At 62.9% G+C, this 19,164-nt stretch overlaps 1 protein-coding gene across 2 annotated transcripts; it reads left to right on the top strand.

The window, feature by feature from the left end:
* The first annotated feature begins 869 nt into the window (after nt 1-869).
* Nucleotides 870-17,001, top strand: PWP2 (PWP2 small subunit processome component). 2 transcript variants are annotated; one of them, XM_045501204.1, is made up of 22 exons: nt 940-999; nt 1,547-1,696; nt 2,495-2,607; nt 3,648-3,742; nt 3,945-4,044; nt 4,861-5,004; nt 5,871-6,006; nt 6,273-6,493; nt 6,772-6,915; nt 7,095-7,165; nt 7,587-7,723; nt 8,176-8,324; nt 8,477-8,624; nt 8,852-9,002; nt 9,811-9,991; nt 10,959-11,106; nt 11,531-11,639; nt 13,408-13,473; nt 14,218-14,436; nt 14,562-14,712; nt 14,908-14,982; nt 16,428-17,001. In XM_045501204.1, the coding sequence occupies exons 1-22, from the start codon at nt 982-984 to the stop codon at nt 16,600-16,602; spliced, it is 2,901 nt and encodes a 966-aa protein (XP_045357160.1). In that variant the 5' UTR covers nt 940-981; the 3' UTR covers nt 16,603-17,001. The 2 variants fall into 2 exon arrangements, with proteins under 2 accessions (XP_045357161.1, XP_045357160.1); XM_045501205.1 differs by lacking the exon at nt 1,547-1,696 and having other exon boundaries at nt 870-999.
* The last annotated feature ends 2,163 nt before the right edge of the window (nt 17,002-19,164 follow it).

Here is a 19,164-nt window from a genome sequence, read left to right as displayed (position 1 = left end):
TTTTGTTTTTTGTTTTTGCTTTTAGTTTTTGTAGCTCTGTCTGCCAATGAAGTTAATTGCCTTTGTGACGTTTGGTAGCATGGCTGATACGATTTCTTTAGTTTACTCAGTCTCCTTGTTTTTGGTCCCCCCATTCATAATGCACAGCTTAAATAATTAAGCGTGGGGTCAGAGCGCCTCACCCACTCAGGACGTGAGCCTTCTGGGCAGCGGCGCAAGCGGGATCCAAGAAGGACAGAGCCCCAGTCCTGCTTGGTACCCGCGGGTGCGCGGCTCCGGGCGCGGGGGGCGGGGCCGGCAGTCTCACGCCCCGCCTCGGGGTGCGGTGGGGGCGGGGCCTGCGGACGGCTTCTGTCGGGGCGGGGGCGGGGCCCACGGGCTGGGACTCTGCCTCGGGGAGGAGGCCTGGGCGGGGCTCAGCCTTGGGAAGGAGCGAAGGCGGGGACTGCGGGATAGGACTCTGCCTGGGGGTAGGGGCGTGGTTCAAGGGCTCCGGCTCCGCCTTGTGGAGGAGAGGGGGCGGGCCTGCGGGCTGAGGCTCCGCCTCGGGAAGGAAGCGGGGGCGGGCCTGCGGGCGGGGACTCCACCACGGGAAAGGGGCATGGGCGGGGCTCAGACTCTGGAAGGAGCGGAGGCGGGGCCTGCGGGATAGGACTCCGCCTGGGGTGGAGACGTGGCTCTCGGGCTCCGCCTCGGGGAGGAACGGGGGCGGGCCTGAGGGCTAGGTCTCCGCCTCGGGGAGGAGTCGGAGGCTGAGACTCCGCCTCGGGGAGGAGTGGGGGCGGGACCCGCGGGCCGGGACGCTGCCTCAGGGAGAAGGGGGCGTGGCCTGTGGGCAGGGCTAAGTCTCGGGCTGCACCGTCCCTCCGGGTCGCCTGGGGGCGTCGTGGTGCGGCGCCGCGGCCACTCCCGGAAGCGCTCTCTTGGGGTTGGCAGTCCTGGAGGCAGAGGCTGCTCGACAGCACATGTGCGGCAGCCGCGATGAAGTTCGCTTACCGGGTGAGCGAGGGCGCGGGACCGGGGCCGCGGCGCTGGGTCGGGTAGGGGGCGGTGGGGCCGCACTGTCTCTCAGCCTGTAACCTGCGCGGCCGGCCCCAGGGCCATGGGCGGACATCCCGGACCCGGACGGAGAGGCGGGCCCCGGCCCCCAAGCGGCAGGTGTGGGCGGGAGAGAACGGAGCCCTAGCGGGATGAGCATTGACAGCCCAGCCCTGGACTGAGGCCTGATTCCCGGCTGCACGCGGGCAGAGGAGCCGCGGAGCCGAGCCCCGGAACGTCGCCTTCATCTTCCTTCGCTGTCAGGGTCACGTGGCTGCCCGATGGTGGGGACACTGGAGGTTTACCCCGTCCACACCTTATGGGTCCCGATTCTTGAGGGTAGTTCTGCCCCCGGCCTCCTGCCTGGTCGCGTGCCTCTCTCGCTGGTTCTTGCCAGGTCCTTAGCGCCTTGGCCTGGCTCTGGCCACAGCGCAGGCCTTCTTCAGCGCCACCCCACCCTTGCTGGCGCTTGCCCCTCAGTGCTCTCTTCCCCTGCCACCCAAACCAGGAGGGGCTGGGTGGCGGCTCTCCTCCCGCCCATAGCCAGCTCCTCTCTGGCGGCTGCACTCACCCGCTGTCTCCATTCCTTGGGGCCACCTTCCTGGTCGGGACAGCATCACCGAACCGCCTCCCTGCTCTCCCTGTTGTTCCCGCTGTGGTGAGCATGGTCTTAAAAAAAAAAAAAAAAAAAGGAGTGGGGCGGGATTTGAATCACAGCCGGCCTCTGCTTAAAGTGTTCTCGGCTGGCCAGGCTTCTCCCTCTGAGCTCCCTGAGGTTATGAGGGCCATCACTTCCAGACGCTGGCCCTGCTGGCTCCTTCTCTCTAGGTTCTGGTTCTGGCGGCCCCTCCAGGGGTCCTTCCCTGACCAGTCTCGGAACTACCTCTCTCTTCCAATCGCTACACACGCTCTGTAGTTCCTTCTTCAGTGCCCCGCCCCCTGGACATAGACTATGAGGGCATCAGGGCACAGACCCCAGCATCCAGCCGCATGTCCAGGGAACACATGAGTTTGGCGATGAATGAATGAATCAGCTAATAAACTGGAGCCCAGCAGGTTACTTTGTTCAAGAAGCCTTGAGCCCCAGATGCCCTTGGAGTGCCCTTTTCTCCTCCTGAAACGTGGGTCCTGTTCTCTTCTGCACTTGGCGAACGCCTCTGTCCTTGTACGCGTCCCACATACTCCCAGTGCCCCTCCCCCACCTCAGCAGGAGCTTAGGGCCCCTGGAGGTTGGGCTCACTTTGCTTTCCTCCCTCTCGCTCAAGGCTGGGCTGCACACGTGGCCAGCAAGTGTCCCAGGGGATGCTGAAGGGACCCCAGGAATGACCAGGGACCTGGGGGGGGAGCAGGGAGTCTGTGCTGTCTCCTTGACCAGAGAGAGGCCTCGTTTAGCCCTTTCCCAAAATTGAGACTTTTGTACTTTTGTTGTGTTAAGATGGCTTTATTTTCTTTCCAGTTTTCGAATTTGCTGGGGACAGTCTATCGGTGTGGAAACTTAAATTTTACATGCGATGGAAATTCAGTTATTAGTCCTGTGGGAAACAGAGTGACGGTGTTTGACCTTAAGAAGTAAGTGCGTTAGTTACCAAGATGTTAACGACAGCGACCGCTATGGCGTGTGGGCAAAAGCTCACCGCGCCTTCCTCTCACTAGTGCCCCCCTTTAAGGCCGCAGCCCGAAAGCCTGTTCCAGGGTGTACGGAGTGTCAGCGGGTCAGGAGTGCGCCTGGTCCCTCAGCTGAAGCCCAGTATCTAGGTTGTTGACCTCACCTCCAGGGCAGAGCTCCCGCTGCTGGACTGCGTTGTCGCCGGCTCACTGCGGCTCCGTTCTGCCTGCTGGGTGTGCTGTGCTCCGGGACGAGCGTGTGGCTCTGTCCTTCCTTCTCAAGGGGAAGGGCTCCTGAGCGGTTGTCACTGCTTCCCACAGTCGTGTGGCCGGGGTGAGACCCTCCTGTCGCCCGGGTTTCTGTCCTGCTCTGCAGGCCTCAGCCTGTCTGTACGGTGGGACGATGGTCCACGTCTTTGCCGAGGGGGACTTCTGAAGCTCCTGAGAGCAGTGCTTGTGGGGGAACTCAGGGCCAAGTGCAGGCCTGACCGTCACGGCTGCTGTGGCGTTTAAATGACATCTGCTGGGGCTTGCTGGAGCAAGGAGCACGCGCTCCTTGGAGGAAAACTAGAAAGTAGGACAGTAGGGAACCAAGTTAGACTCTAAGCAGCGGTTACCCGTCTTTAACGTTATTTTTCCATTTTTGCACACTCTCCCAGCTCTGTAAGAACAGTTCTGCCTACGTGTGCCGACCTTGTGGTTAATCCTTTCTGTTAACGTGTAGCTTGTTTCCAGTTTTCCGACTTTGTAACGTCTGTAAAATTCTCCCCAGTTGTGGTTCTACAAACAAAATTGGCAAACCGAAGCCCAGTTTTAAGGTTTTGAATCTGCTTTACCAGATACTCTCCGAGGACCTGTTTTTCTTTCTGCTTTCCCAACCGGGAGCTCTGGCCCCAGAGCCGGGAAGGGACAGGAAGGGTGGGGAGGGGAAGGGTCTCAGGCCACCCCTGCCCCCCTCGTCTGACAACTGAGACCAAGGACACGGCTCTGGTTTTGTCTCCTAGCAACAAATCCAGCACTTTGCCCTTGGCCACTCGGTACAACGTTAAGTGTGTCGGGCTGTCCCCAGACGGCCGCCTGGCCATCATCGTCGATGAAGGTAAGTGCCCTTGGCCGGGAAAGCGGCTCAGGTGGTTGGGGCACACGAGGCCGTCACCCTGTCCCGCTGGGGGCGTAGGCCTCCGCGGTCCTGCCTGCGGTCCGGGTGGGCTTTGGGATGAGGGTGGGGGGAGGGGGGGACGCAGATGCGCCTGGTGTCCCGTCTGGGGCGACCGCACATCCGCCACTTTCCCTTCCTGCAGGGGGGGACGCGCTGCTGGTCAGCCTGGTCTGCAGGTCCGTGCTCCATCACTTCCACTTTAAGGGCTCCGTGCACAGCGTGTCCTTCTCCCCTGACGGCAGGTGAGGGCTTGGCGCGGCCTCCGTGACCCGCGCGGTGGGGCTCGGGGGGGCCCTCTCGACGGGAGGTGGCAGCGCGGGAGCCTGTGCTCAGGCCTCATCTTGATGCGTGTCTGGGCTCCCGCAGGGCTGCACGGCCACAGGCCCCGCTCCCCCTACTTGAGGGCTGGGGCTCCCACCCTGAGCGGGAGATTTCGAAGGTCCTTGTCCAGGACCGCCTCCAGACAGCAGAGCCACAGAGGGGCCCCTGTCTCTGAGTGGCACTGACCCCCAGCCTCGACGTGCACAGTGAGAATGTTGTGTGCAGACAGGGCCCTGGCTGGACCCAGCGTTGCTCTGGGGTTCAAGGGCCACAGGAGAGAGGGCCGGTTCCCAGCATGCTCACACCCAGGCTGACCCGGATGTGCCCTGGAGGGGGCAGCCCTGGATTTCGGCCGCGAGCCCCCGTTCCACGTCCACACTCAGAAACTGCTGAGAACGGCCTCCAAGGCAGTGGCCACTCCCCAGCGCCCGTCATGCAGAGCCCTGTTTGTTGTCCTTCCGGCTCCCGGGGCGTCTGTCCCAGGCTGGCGGGCGGCCAGAGGTGTGGCAGCATTCAGGGTGCCTGCAGGGTCGGTCTGTCTCTCTGACTGTCCACCTGTCCTTCTTTGGCCTCAGTCCCTGTAGGAGGAGAGGGGGCCTGGGGGCCACGGAGAGGCAGGCCCCTATGTTTTGCCTCTCCTAGGAAATCGCCTCGTAGCACGTGCACTGTCCTCAGAGGCTGAGCTGGTCTCGGGACTCCATGGGCCTTATGGGTCAATGGCCCCTTTTCTGTGGCAGGAAGTTCGTTGTCACAAAAGGCAACATCGCTCAGATGTACCACGCCCCTGGGAGGAAGCGGGAATTCAACGCGTTCGTCCTGGACAAAACCTACTTTGGGCCGTACGATGAGACCACGTGCATCGACTGGACGGACGACTCCCGGTGAGGCCTGCGGGCGGGGCCTGAGGGGGACGCCTAGTAGCTGGCCTCTTGTTGGGGGGGGGGGGGGGGGGCAGGGGGGAGCCTGGTGACTGTTGTCGAAGACCAGAGTTTCGGTCTGGAATGGCCTCCGTCCAGCCTCACGAGGTGCTGGAGGCAGGACGGGCTCCTGGTTCTGAGTGGGGCCCGCGCGGCCTGGGGCATCCGCCCCTGGACACCGGAGCGTGGGATGGCAGCCTTGCTGGGGATGCTGTATCTGGTGTGACACGACCTAGTCGGCGCCACCAGATGTGCGGAGCAGCTGTGTCCACGGCAGAGTCGGGAGCTGCTCCCAACATGGGGGCCGGCCCCGTCCCCTCACGGCCGCACCCCTAACCGCCCTGAAAGGCACCTCAGCCGCTTGCTCGCTCCCAGCTGCCCTGTACTCTGTGCACGGGGACAGTGGAGGCTGGGGGTCAGTGCCGCTTTGCACACCGGCCACCGCCGGGTGAGAGGTGGGGCACAGTCGCGGGCAGTTCCCAGTGTGTCTGCGGGAGATGGCCTCGTGCTCCTAGTGTGTGGCTCCTCTATGGACGGGCAGGGGCAGCGCCCTGTAGCCATGCCTTCCCTCCTCTTGCGCGAGGCGATGCTTATTCCCGCGTCTGCCCGTGTTCATGCTCTAAGCAGGGCCCCCCATGCGGCACCCCGTGGGCATGGCGGTCCATTCTCAGGGCTCCCTTGGGCTGCCCTGTGGGGAGGGCAGTGACCCGTCCACCGAGACACACAGATCGATGCAGCGCAGGCCCGGCTGCTCTCCCTGGGTCTCTCCCCCGCGCTTGTGTCGATCTCCACCACAAACCCCGAGGACGAGCTGAGTCTCTTTTGTCCAGGTGCTTTGCGGTCGGGAGCAAAGACATGTCCACGTGGGTTTTCGGAGCTGAGCGCTGGGACAACCTCATCTACTATGCGCTGGGAGGACACAAGGATGCGATCGTGGCTTGCTTCTTTGAATCCGGCAGCCTAGATGTACGTGTCACTCGCCCGATGGCGTCCCAGATCTCAGCTACGCGCCAGCTGCACCGCCCCCCCACCCCGGCCCCCGTAGACACAGGTGCCCCCCGGGTTACCTGGGGGTGTTCGGGAGCCAGTGGCACCTGTTGGCTGCCCATTGGCCATCGTCTCTGCCAGTGCTCAGGGACAGGCTGCAGACGGATGTAGCTACGTGGGATTTTGTCCACCACGTGGCTGGCGCGGGCTGACCCGTGCCCACTCCCACACGCTTCCTTTTCCAGCTGTACACGATCAGCCAGGACGGGGCCCTGTGTGTGTGGCAGTGTGACACCTCCCCCGAAGGCCTGAGGCCGAAAGCCCCCACGGGCTGGAAGGCAGATCTGCTGCAGGGGGAAGAGGAGGAGGAGGAGGAGGAGCGGGAGGAGGAGACCACAGTCCGGGGGAAAACCGCACCGGCCCCGGAGGAGCAGCAGGGAAAAGTGAAATACTCCCGGCTAGCCAAGTAGGTGTCCTCACAGAGGCTGGCGGGGGCCTCGCGCCCTCCAAGGCTGAGACGTGACAAGGAGGCACAGAGGGCCTGGGAACCAGCCGGGAGGCCGCCTGGTGTCCCAGGTGCAGGGTCAGGGAGGGGAGAGCCTCGGGCAGAGGGAAGGAGAGGCCGCTGCAGCAGGGCCCGTGTCCTGCATGGAGCCGGGGCGCCTGGCCTGGGGCACAGGCATGAGATGGGCCTGGCGCCCCGGCTCTCCATCCACAGCTCTTCTGACCCCCCTGTCCATTTAGGTACTTTTTCAATAAGGAGGGAGATTTCAACAACCTGACTGCTGCGGCCTTTCACAAAAAGACCCACCTCTTGGTCACCGGCTTTGCTTCTGGAATCTTCCACCTTCACGAGCTCCCCGAGTTCAACCTCATCCACTCCCTGAGGTGAGGGCCGGGGGGAATGGCGGGTTGCACGCGTGCTCGCCGGCCCCACCGGACGACGGCGGGGAGTGAGTGCGGGGCCGTGCGGGGTGAGGCTGTGGGACGGCCAGGCGGGCGGTGGGCAGAGTGGGCTCGTGGTGCCGCCTGCCCGCCCTTTTCAGATGCCCCGCCTTCCTGCCCAGCATCTCCGATCAGAGGGTCGCTTCCATCGCTGTCAACGGCTCCGGAGACTGGATCGCCTTTGGCTGTGCAGGTTCGTCTTTGTGCGGGGTCTGGCCAGAACAAGAACGGAGCTCCTGTGCCAGGACAACCGCCTGCGGCCCCCTCACCTCCGGGGCCCGGTGCCCGCGAGCACGGCCGGTCGGCCAGCGGCCCTCGTCAGGAGCAGCGGCGCAAGTCCACGAGCGACGCCTCACTTGCTGAGCCCCTGTCTCCGTCAGCCGGGCCCATGGCCGTGGGTCTTGGGTGGGCTGCGTTAGGTGACGGGGCCGCCGCGAGGCAGTGACACGGGGTGGCAGCGTCCCTGCCGGGTTCCCTCCCTCAGGTGGAGGGTGACGGAGGCACTGGCCTCGGTGGGTCGGGCGGTCCGGTGCCGGCACAAGGCAGGACCCGATGGGGCGCGGGGCACAGTATGGTGGGCAGGTCCCCAGCCCCTCCCCACGTGTGCTCCGTAGGCCTGGGCCAGCTGCTGGTGTGGGAGTGGCAGAGTGAGTCCTACGTGCTCAAGCAGCAGGGCCATTTCAACAGCATGGTGTCTCTGGCCTACTCCCCCGACGGGCAGTACATCGTCACCGGCGGTGATGACGGCAAGGTGGGGCTGGTCAGGCGACCAGGGCCGTGGCCTGGGGCGGGAAGGACGTGGGGCCTTGTCTGCTGGCCGGGGCACCGGGGGCTGGCCCAGCCGGGGAGACCCAGGCTCCAGCTCCGGGGTTCAGCCCGGAACTCACGGGCTCGCCCCGCTCCATCTGGGCTCGCGGGGAGGGGTTCACAAATGACCCGGGGCCGGCTGGCTATTTCTCTGTCTCTGGCTCGGATTCCCGCACACGTGCGCCCGCTTGTCCGTGGTGGCGGCCGTGGCATGCGGGTGCGTGTACGCCCCAGGGTGACACAGGCCCCACAGACCTCTACCCTCCCTCACGTGGAGGCGGCAGAGAGGCAAGGGGCAGACGGCGTCTCTAGGCTCGGCGGGCGCACGGTGGAGTGTGCACATGTGTGCGTGTGCATGGTCCTGAGCTGGTGCCGGCCTCCCTCTCCGCGCTGCAGGTCAAGGTGTGGAACACCCTCAGTGGCTTCTGCTTCGTCACTTTTACGGAGCACTCAAGTGGGGTCACCGGCGTGACCTTCACTGCCACTGGCTATGTCATCGTGACCTCTTCCATGGATGGGACTGTGCGTGCCTTTGACCTTCACAGGTGACCTTTCTAACAGTCTTTCTCTGGGGCGCGCCGTGATCGCGAGGCAAGGGTCGCGGGCGTATAGACGAGGGTTCGGGGAGGGCCCAGGAACCTGAGCGGGGGTGTCCGGGACTCTGAGCGTTGCCAGCTGGACTCGTGTCTCGAGGCAGGTACCGGAACTTCCGCACCTTCACGTCTCCACGGCCCACCCAGTTCTCCTGCGTGGCTGTGGACTGCAGCGGGGAGGTCGTTTCGGCTGGGGCACAGGACTCCTTCGAGGTCTTCATCTGGTCCATGCAGACGGGCAGGCTCCTGGACGTAAGAGCCGCACGGCTGGGGGCCGGGGTCGGGGGCGCAGCCACACGCAGGAGGGGCGCCTCTGCAGACCCACGGGGAGCAAGCAAGCAGCTCCGGCTTCCGGCCGGGGCTCCTCCCGTCCTGCGGGGATACAGCCAGCCCGTCCTGCGTCCTCGGGGCAGCGGGACCTCGTGCGCAGCACCCTCGGGGCGGGTGGCCTCTTCATACCTCCTCTTCGGTCACCACAGGTTCTGTCCGGCCACGAGGGCCCCATCAGCAGTCTGTGCTTTAGCCCGGTGAAGTCCGTCCTGGCCAGCGCCTCCTGGGACAGGACGGTGCGCCTGTGGGACATGGCAGACAGCTGGAGGACCACGGAGACGCTGGGCCTGACCTCGGATGGTGGGTGCACAGGCCAGGGGAGGGGGGCTGGCGGGCGGGAGTTCTGACACAGGGAGGAAGGCTGCGTTAGACGGGGCGCTGCCCGTCCATCTTGGTTGTGGGTTCAGATGTAACTCCAGGACCCCCCGCCGCCCCGGGCGTGGTGTCCCTCGGGGTCGGGGACCTCGCGCGCTCGCTTGCTCAGCTGCCGGCCCCGAGAAGCAGCCAGCGCTGTCGGGTGGAGCCTCGGGGAGGACTCCAGGGTGACGGTAGGCTGGGAGGCCCCGCCACCCGGGCTCCGGCCGTCTGCGCGTGCGGGCGAAGCTTTCCTGCCCCGCACACGTGACGTTCGCGTCGTGGGCCCCTGGGACTCGCGGCCTGTGCGGTGTCTCTGCTTCCCGCCACCCCGCTCGGCTCTGGTTCGTGCGCTTCGCGGCCGGCCGGCGGCCTGTGTCTGCAGGACCTCCAGGTCGTCTGTGTCCAGTCCGTCCCGCGGTTCTGTCAATCACCTGTGTCCTGCTCTCCGTGTGCCGCACCCCCGCCGCCGGGCCTGGCCCCTCGCCCCCGGCCCCTCCCAGCAGGCTGGCCTCCTGCCTGTCTCGTGACCCCACCCGGACCCTCTCGCCCCCTGAGGCAGTTGGAGCCCTGCCCCTCGCTAGCACAGGCCCCGGGGCCTCCCTCGCAGGGTGGGGCTTGTCTGGGGGAGCTTCGTGTGCCTCCACTGGTGCCCCCCTGGCTCTCCTGCATTGACACCGGCTGAGGACGGAGGGTGTGGCCTCCTGCCGGCGCTGGGCTCCTTCTCTGGCCCTGATCACGCGTCTCTTTTCAGCCCTGGCTGTGACCTTCCGTCCCGACGGGGCAGAGTTGGCCGTCGCCACACTGAACTCACAGATCACCTTCTGGGACCCCGAGAACGCCGTGCAGACGGGCTCCATCGAGGGCAGGCACGACCTCAAGACGGGCAGGAAGGAGCTGGACAAGGTCACCGCCAAGCACTCGGCCAAGGGGAAGTGAGTGCCTCAGTGAGCGGGCCTAGAGCCCGGGTTGGGTTTGTGGTTGGCGGGTGTCCGTGTCTTAACCCCCCTTGGCCTTGTGGACCGTTGGGGACTGGTGTTTGCACATCTGCCTCTGCTCCTTTTGGGTGTGGCTCTTGGGGTGGGGTCACCAGGTAACCCAGGTTCACTTTTTCGAGGAACCGCTGGAGTGTTTTGCAAAGTGACAACGGCACCATCTGACATCCCTGCCGGCAGCGGGAAGGGTCCCGGTGTCCCCACGTCACCGTCCCTGTCCCCGCCCATTACTGCCAGTTTTTCTAAATCACAGCCGCGTGGGACGGGGCGTGAGGTGATGTCTCGATGTGGCGCTGACTTATCTTTTTCTTAAGGACCGATGCTGTCAAACACGTTTTCGCAGGCCGAGCGGCCGTCTGGACGTCGTGTCCGGAGAAGCGTCTGTCCAGGGCATTTGTTTGTTTTAATTGTGTGTTTCTCGAGTTGTGTATGTATTCGAGACAGGAGCTCCCCGACAGACCTGTCCCTTGGAAATCTCTTTTCTGCTCTGTGGGTTCTCTTCGCTTTCTCTGGTGTGTTTTCAAGCGTGAACGTGTTTATTTTCTCTTCTGTCGGTCGTGCCCTTTGGTGTGTGGGACAGTCGTCTCCCGTGGCCAGGCCCGTAGGCACCTGGTTTCTGGGGACGCAGGGCCGAGGAGGCCCCCCTGCCCGTGGTTGCCTTGCGGGTGACAGGCACGGTGGCCTCCTTTTCCTTCTGACTTCAGCAAGGAAACATCGTGACTGGAGCCATGCGGTCCTTTCGTGAAAGGGCCATGTCCGTTGGGAGGTCCCTTCTTGGGGGGCCTGCTGCCTCGGAGCCTTGTGAGCCCCAGGCCAGAGCCCCGCGGACGATGCCTGCTGGGCTTTGAGGGAGCGCCACACGCTAGGGGTCCCTGGGGGTGAGCGTGTGTGTGTCCCCTCTGCTCAGGGCCTTCACTGCTCTGTGCTACTCTGCGGACGGCCAGAGCGTCCTCGCGGGAGGGATGTCCAAGTTCGTGTGCATCTATCACGTCAAGGAGCAGATCCTCAGGAAGAAGTTCGAGATCTCCCGCAACCTCTCCCTGGACGCCATGGAGGTGAGCGGGTGCCCGGGTCTGGGCTGCCCTCCCCACGTCCTGGCGCCACGGGGACCGGGAGGAGGCTCTAGGCGTGTGTGCGCCTGCCTGGGTCCCCGCCCCCTCCCGAGGGATTCTGGGCGCGGGTGTCCCCGTTTCCCTGAGGACGGCAGGCTGAGGGGGCAGACGCCCCACGTGTGCCGGCCTCGTGGAGGCTGACGGGAGCCCTCGGTGCAGCGCGTTAGGGAATCTGACCGCCGTGGTGGTGGCAGCGGGGCCCCTGCACGTCCGCAGCAGCTCTGAGGGCGGGTTCTGTTGCGCAGCGGGTAGGGACGCGTGTCCCACGTGCATCCCACACGGGGCCGGGTCTCCGTCAGTATTTGTGGCACGTGAGGAAGGCAGGGGACAGGGGACAAGTGAGACATCTGGAGCTTTGCCCTCCTAGGAATTTCTGAACCGGAGGAAGAGGACAGAGTTTGGCAACCTGGCGCTAATCGATCAGGACGCCGGGGCAGAGGACGGAGTCGCGATCCCACTGCCGGGTGTGAAGAAAGGTGAGCGGAGGGCCCCGCGTGTCTCCAGAGGCCCCGGCCACGGCAGGCTGCGCTGCCCACCTCTTTTACCCGCGTGACAGCAGCCTGGCTCAGCGGCTGGCACCCGGCCCTGCGCCTCGCGCTCACCCACACGTGGGCCACGGGGAGGGCTCCGGGGTCAGGGAGCTGGCGGTCCGGGAGGCCCACAGGGTGCGTGCCCCTCACGGGGACGGGGCAGGAGAGCCGGGGGCCTGGTAGACTGTCAGGAGGGGACACCGCCAGCTAGAGAGCCCGTGTGCCAGCCCTGGGCAAGCAGCCGCTGTGCAGCTCCCCGCCCCCCCTTCCCCGTGCTGGCCTGGGTCGGCTCATTCCGGCCCTGGCTCGTGCCCCACCACGTGCCTGCGGGCCCGCCCTGCACGCTGGGGAGTGGGGGCTCCTCAGCGACTGGCTGGGTGACGGACCCAGGACCGCACGATCGCCGCGGGCCCTGGAGCAGCCCTGCCTGCACCAAGCCCCTTCTCAGGAACCTCTTAACGAGAGGGGGGTCTGTGAGCCCTCAGTGATGGGCAAGGGTGCTTCTCAGCCTGTCTGGAGACCTTTTTTTTTTTCTTTTTAAATTTCTTAATGTTTATTTCTGAGACAGAGAGAGACAGAGCATGAGTGTGGGAGGGGCAGAGAGAGAGGGAGACACAGAACGTGAAGCAGGCTCGAGGCTCCGAGCCGTCAGCACAGAGCCCGACGCGGGGCTCAAACCCACAAACCGTGAGATCATGACCTGAGCCGAAGTCGGTAGCTCAACCAACTGAGCCACCCAGGCGCCCCGTGTCTGGAGACCTTTGATTGTCACAACTCGAGCAGAACAGGCACTGCTGGTGGTGAGTGTGGGGGACTGAGGGGTCTGCTGGACCCATGAGAACCCAGCCCCATGAGTTGGTCCCCCTGAGGTCAAGAGCCCCCAGAGAGAATTTGTGGGGAGACACACACGAAGTGTTGCTGAGCTGGCTTCCAGGTGGCTGGGGGCCAGGCAGAGAGGAGCCTTTTCTCAGGTGATGTACGTGTCGTTGAGCTTGGAACATGGCACCCCTCACACTGCAGATTTGAAAACAAATTTCAGGAGCGCCTTGGGGGTGCTCAGTTGGCTGAGCCTCCTACTCTTGAATTCGGCTCCGGTCACGATCTCATGGTTCATGGGTTCGAGCCCTGCGTCAGGCTCTGTGCTGACAGTGTGGAGCCTGCCTAGGAGGCTCTCTCTCCCTCTCTCCCTGCCCCTCCCCCACTCCTGCTCTCTTTCTCTCTTTCTCTCTGTCATAATAAATAAACTTCGAAAAGTTAAACTAAAACAGGTTTCCAGAGGAGATGCACGGGGAGATGACCGGTGAGGACGAGCCCCTACAGATGCATGGGGTGGTGACCAGTGAGGACGAGCCCCCACCCCACAGAGCTGCCCTGTGAGGTCGTGTGTCTTGTGCACTGCACAGAGTGCTTGGCAGAGCGGCCGGTGGGGACTGGAGCCACCCTGCCCTCAGCCTTTGGGTTGTGCCAAGGCCTTTTCGCAGAATAGGGCAGGTGTCTGTCGGTCAGGCTGAACGCCCACAGGAGCGTGTGCTCCAGGGTCTCGTCCGCGGAGGCCAGCGGCGCCCGTGAAACAGCATCTGGGGCCCTGGCACAAGACTCCCCGCGGGGCCCAGGGGCCAGAGCCGCCGCTCCCGCTGGGCCTGGAGCAGCAGGGCAGCCCTCCTTTCGCGGAGGGAGAGGGCTGCCCTGTAACCGCGAGGTCCCCGTGTTCCAGGTGACATGAGCTCTCGGCACTTGAAGCCTGAAATCCGGGTGACTTCGCTTCGCTTCTCTCCCACCGGTGAGCCCCAGCCAGTGGGTCGTGGGTGCCGGGAAGCGTGGGGGTTGCTCCCGATGGGCTTCCGGGCCCACGGGGCACGTGGTGGGCCTGGCACCTCTGTTCCAGTGACGAGGTTGGTCACAGCTTCTGGCTGGCTCTGGGCCTCGCTGTCCTCCATGGGTGACGTGTGGTCTTTGTTCGCTCCCGACACGCTGGGCTTTGAGGCGGAGGCAGGCGGCTGCGCCGAGCGTCCTCACGTGTGCCAGTCTGTGGCGCGGCGGGGGAGGGTCTGTGCTCGCAGGGCCTGGGACCGTTAGGTAAATGCGGTCCCGCAGGGCGGACAGGAGCGGGGTTGCAGTGGGCTCGTCCGGGGGGTGACGGCCGACACTCCCCAGCATCGATGGGGAGGCGGAGGCAGCAGGGCACAGAACGGCACGTGGCCGAGTACGGCCGTGCGAGTCGGGGCGCAGACCGTGGCCCAGTCTCGCCGGCTCCACAGTGGGGACGCCACGTTGCCGCAGAGCCGGAAGCCCACGGGCTCACAGAGGACTTGACCGGGCCTGGTGCTCACGGGACGCGAGCGGACGCCCACGGGCTCTGCCCTGAAGCGGCTGGTGGCTGGGGTGGGAGCGGGGGGCAGGCGTCCCCATGCCCCTTTCTGGCTGATACTCCTGGGACCGCGGGGACTTATTCGGTGCCTTTGAAGTAAAAGCGGGGAAGGTGAAAGTGGGTGTTCAGGAAACCCCCCGACTGCCTAATTCCCAGGGCGCTGCTGGGCGGCCACCACCACCGAGGGGCTCCTCGTCTACTCCCTGGACGCCCAGATGCTGTTTGACCCATTTGAGCTGGACACCGACGTCACCCCCGCACGCATCCGGGCGGCCGTGCGCCAGCAGGACTTGACCGGGGCCATCCTCATGGCCTTCCGGCTCAACGAGCGGACGCTGCTACAGGAGGTCCTGGAGTCGGTGCCCTGGGACGAGGGTGAGCGCCGGACGGGCCCGCAGCTTCTCGGCCCCTGCACGCGCGGGGTGGGGTCTAGGCCGCGCTCGCCTTCTCTCCAGCGGGACAGTTCTTTGCAGAGTGAGTACAGTTTCCTCCCCCTGCAGTCGAGGTCGTCAGCTCCTCGCTTCCTGAGCTGTACGTGGAGAAAGTGCTGGAGTTCTTGGCTTCCTCCTTCGAAGTGTCTCGCCACCTGGAATTCTACCTCCTATGGACCCAGAAATTGCTCCTGGTGCACGGGCAGAAGCTGAAGTCTAGGTGAGGGGTGCGTCAGCTGTGACGCCCGTCTCCCGTCGCTCAGCTGCGCTTTGCTGCAGGTCAAAGGGGGAGCTTTGTGCGCGCGTGTGCGCACACACACACACACACACACACACACACACACACACACATACACGAGAGGGCACAGCTAGCGCCTCGGCGAGTGCTGTGCGCTGAGACAAGTCTCCTTTCCAGAGCAGGGAAGGTGCTGCCGGCCGTTCAGTTCCTTCAGAAGAGCATCCAGCGGCACTTGGACAGTGTCTCCAAACTGTACGTGTGGCTGGCGGGGTCAGTGGGTGGGGCGGGGTGGCCCGTCGCCGGCTGGTTCCACGCTGGGGGCTGCCCCCTGAGTCGTCTGTTTTGGGGACAAAACACTGGGAGGTGTTCCCTCCCTCCCTGGTGAACTGAGCGCACGGGCCGCCCGCGGCGGGACTCGGGGCTGGTGGGCTGCGGGTGTGGCCGGGAGTTTCGAGTGATCCCCCCATGAAACAAGTTCTCTGTCCTGTCGCCGGATGGTTCGTTCGTGGTTCGTGCACCTTCTGTCCCCTGCCCTGAGGCTGAGCAGAGTCACAGCGGCCGTGATCACCACCGCTTGGCCTTTCCTGGGCCCGTTGACTGGGCACGTAGGGGGCCTGCGGTCTTCGGGTCAGTGTTGAGGTGTCCCAGCCCTGTTTCCAGAGTGTGTTCTCTGCCCTTGCTGGTGACTGCCCGGTGTCTAGAGGCAGGGCCTGTGTCTGTCCTTGACTGCCTCCTCAGTGTTCAGCCCACAACAAGCCCTTCCTTCTAGTGTCCTGGCCGCCCGCTGGAACACGCCAGGGGGCGAAAGGGGTCTGTGTTAAATTCTGCCGCATGCTCAGAAGAGCCTTCTCTCTGTTGAGGCTTCCGTGACTCGACAGAGCTCAGTCCCAGAGACCAAGTGCCTCTCGTTAGACGGATTCTTCCGTCACGTTCACGTAGATGCGTGATAAATGCTTCGTTCCTTGGACGTCCATGCTGCTGACGCGTAGGGTGCCGTTGGCTTTTGTGTATTGATTGGGGAGGCAACACTTCGGTTACATTGCCAAACCTAGATTTGGGGGGGGGGGGGGGGTCAGTCTGTTTGTTTTTAAAGTTCATTTATTTTGAGACAGCGAGGGAGCACATGCACACGTAAGCAGAGGGAGGAGGAGAGAGCGTCCCGAGCAGGCTCTGGACGCAGGGCTCAATCCCACGACCTAGGACGTGAGCTGAGATCAAGAGCCGTAACTGAGCCACCGGGGCGCTCCACCTCGATAGTCCCTTACCTTTTAGCTCCTTCTCACTGGGTGGCTTCCTCGTGGAGACAAGGCTGTGATTTTTTCCCTTTGTTAACGTGGGGACTGACCTGATTGGGAGCGTCCCTCTCTGCTCTCTAAAAGGCCTTCAAGCTCTGCACCCGCCCTTCCTCCGTGTCTGGTGGGGCTGGGGAAGCTGTCGGGATGGGGTCCGGGCAAGGGCAGGGGCGGTGAGGGCGGACCAGAAGAGGTGGGTCTTACGGCTGGGTCCTTGAAGGCCGCCACTCCTGCAGGGCTGGGTGGCTCAGAAACCGAGTTAGGAGGGGCAGGTAGGGGGCTCCTGTAGTCCCTGGCTGGTTTTTCTCAGGGTCACAGGGCAGGCGGGTGCCGGGTGAGCCAGAGTCTTGATAGAAGAGAAAATCTGCTGCTCTTACTGATGTGACTCCTGTGCGCTTTTCACAGCTGTGACTGGAACCGCTATAACATCCAGTACGCTCTGGCAGTTTCCAAGCAGCGGGGCATAAAGCGCCCCTCAGAGCCGCTGGGAAGCGAGGAGGAAGCGGATGCGTCTGATGACGATGACACTCTGCACCCGCTCGGGGAAGGACAGGAAGACGGGGACAGACAGCTGGTGTAGAGCCGGCCGCGTTCGCCACCCCACATCCCACGTGTTTTGGTCAAGACTCCCGGAGAGATGGAACCACACGGCCTGGGCCCGGAAGCGAGTGGGAGGGCCGTCTGAGGGCTGCGGAGGTCCCCACGCCGGGACTCCTGTTCCCACAAGAACCAGACGTGCCAGCAGCGGCAGCGAGAGCGCAGGCTTGTCACACAGGCCCGGGGCCCGCGGTGTAACAGCGAACGTTGCTCATCTCCTGTTGAAAACGCTTTTTACAGAAGCGAAAGGGTTCATTTTTATAGGCTCAAATTTTGTAGGACTATTTATTTATGTTTTTAATACACTCTTGACGACAGATTTAGAGATAAAAAAGATGAGGTTTTGTACATAAAAGTGGATTAAATCTGAACTCTGAATTGAGAATGTTTATAACATATCCTGGGTCGTGCAGGGGGATAGGGTCCCCTGTCTGTTGGCCTCCTTGTGCAGGGGGCGTGGAGGAGCAGGGCAGCGGGATCACCCTCGCGGCCCCCAGGCTGGGCTGCCTGCCTTGGGGGTCTGTGCACTCTGACCTTGGAGGGGCGCTAGCAGCCCCAGAGCTGAGACCGGACAGCTCCCTTGGGGAGCTCACGCAGGCGCAGGGGGTGACACGAGCTGCTCTTCCGTGGACGGCCCCTGAAAGCCTCACCGAGCAGGGCCCAGAACCAGCTTCTCCCCGGCTGGGGGCCTGTCCCAGGGGCTCAGTAGCGAGGGCCACCAGGGTCAGGAAACGGGGCCGACCTGGGTGCAGCTCTTCCCTGAGGCTGCCTGGAGGCCTACAGGGTCGGGTGCGGGTGGGGCAAGCGCCTGGGGGCCCTGTAACCCTTGGGGGCCCATGTGCAGGTGTCACCGGGTGTCTGTGTCCACAATTCTCCCCACGCTCGCGGAGGCTGGAAAACCAGCCAGTCTTTCCAACTCACCTCTGCTTTCTTGCCAAGTTTCACATGTGCACGTTGAAGTTACGAACATTGATAGTGGGAACTGGTTTAGAGTGCAGTTGGGAGGCCAGCAGCGGAGGCTCTCAGCCCCATGGCTACTGGTCCACCGCAGACCCCAACCAGGAGAGACTTTCCTCCTGCCCCGGCAACGGCCCAGCCAATGGGAATCCACTACACTTCCAACTCCCAGTTTACTCCAATGGACTGTTTACAACGCCCCCTCACCCCCACCCCAGCCCCAACTTTACAAATGAGCCTTCACTGGACCGCCCCGTGGTTTGACTAGTTTCAGCTTGGTGGTAGGGCTCCTGTCTCCAACAAACCCATTTTTGCCTGTAAAATAACCGGCGGTGTTATGTTTGACAAAGTGTAGCCGAGCAGACCCTGGAGGGGACAGAGGAGTGGGAGGTGGGGGCCCTGCAGGGCCTGGAGATGTGGCCGGCCTCCTACATGCTCAGCAGGGAGGCGGCTCTCAGCTCCCAGCCCTAATGAATCAGAATCTGCATCGTAGCCCTCCCTTCTCCAAAAGTGGAGACCTAGTGCATGTTAGCATCATCCCCATGACCCTGTCGCTCTTATCAGCTCATGTTCTGGAGGTGACACGGAGGGGACAAATGAACGCACCCACCCGCTGGTCCCCCAGGAGCCGTGTAGAAGCCAGAATCCCCATGGGAGAGTTCCCAGCTGCAGGGAAAGGATTGAGAATGGCTCTCTTGGGACCAGAAGAAATTGGGTCCATCTGTAGAAATGGAGGGGTCACGGCTGAAGGTTCAGGGATAAAGACAGTGATTGTTCCAAGCTCATCTTTGGTTCTTTTAGGATATCCTGAATTTGTTATTGCAGTTTCCCAGGAAGATCTCTCTGCAGAGATTTACCCTAAGTCTTAAAAAATGGAAAAATTTAAACATCAATGACAGTGGCAGCTTTGGGATGAAATGCACAATATGTCTGCAGTCCTCCAGTGGCTTCCAAAAGTGACCACTTAAATTATCTTGGGGGCACCCGGGTGGCTCAGTGGATTAAGTCCAACTTCACCTCAGGTCATGATCTCTCTGTTCGTGGGTTCGAGCCCCGCGTCAGGCTCTGTGCTGGCGACTCTAAGCCTGGAGTCTGCTTCAGATTCTGTCTCCGTCTCTCTTGCTCTCTCTGCCCCTCCCCCACTCACACGTTGTCTCTCAAAAACGAATAAACGTTTTATACATATGTATATAATATATATATTACATATAAACTCTTGGACACCTGTTAGTTTGCAAAATAATAGATTAAGGGAAAGTATAATAAAGAACTTATCCAGGCGGCTCACGTGGACTGAATCCAGGATAACAACTAGGTATTTTTAACGGGAGAATTCCAGCTAGTACCTGAAAGAGTCCTGCTATCCCCACTCAGCAAGGATTTAATGCATGGAGACACTGTGCATCCGAGGCAGCGCGCGCCTGCAGCAGAAAGCAGACATCCCCGTGGCTGTCCTCGCCCCAAACCGACCCGGGGAGCCTTTCCAACCAAGCTCAACTTGCAGGAAATGCGGAAGGCGGAGCCTCGAGGGGGCTCCCATCCGGATCCCGAGTCAAACACCACGAAAAGACGACTTGAAATGTGAACG

This window comes from Leopardus geoffroyi, chromosome C2, assembly GCF_018350155.1.
Source record: "Leopardus geoffroyi isolate Oge1 chromosome C2, O.geoffroyi_Oge1_pat1.0, whole genome shotgun sequence".
Lineage (NCBI taxonomy): Eukaryota > Metazoa > Chordata > Mammalia > Carnivora > Felidae > Leopardus > Leopardus geoffroyi.
Note: the sequence above shows the minus strand (reverse complement) of the source record. Positions and strands in the feature narration are given on the sequence as shown.

Coding starts and splice junctions, on each gene's coding strand:
- PWP2 (XM_045501204.1), top strand. Junction 3,743..3,944: donor GGCCATCATCGTCGATGAAG/GTAAGTGCCCTT, acceptor CCCTTCCTGCAG/GGGGGGACGCGCTGCTGGTC. Junction 4,045..4,860: donor TCCTTCTCCCCTGACGGCAG/GTGAGGGCTTGG, acceptor TTTCTGTGGCAG/GAAGTTCGTTGTCACAAAAG.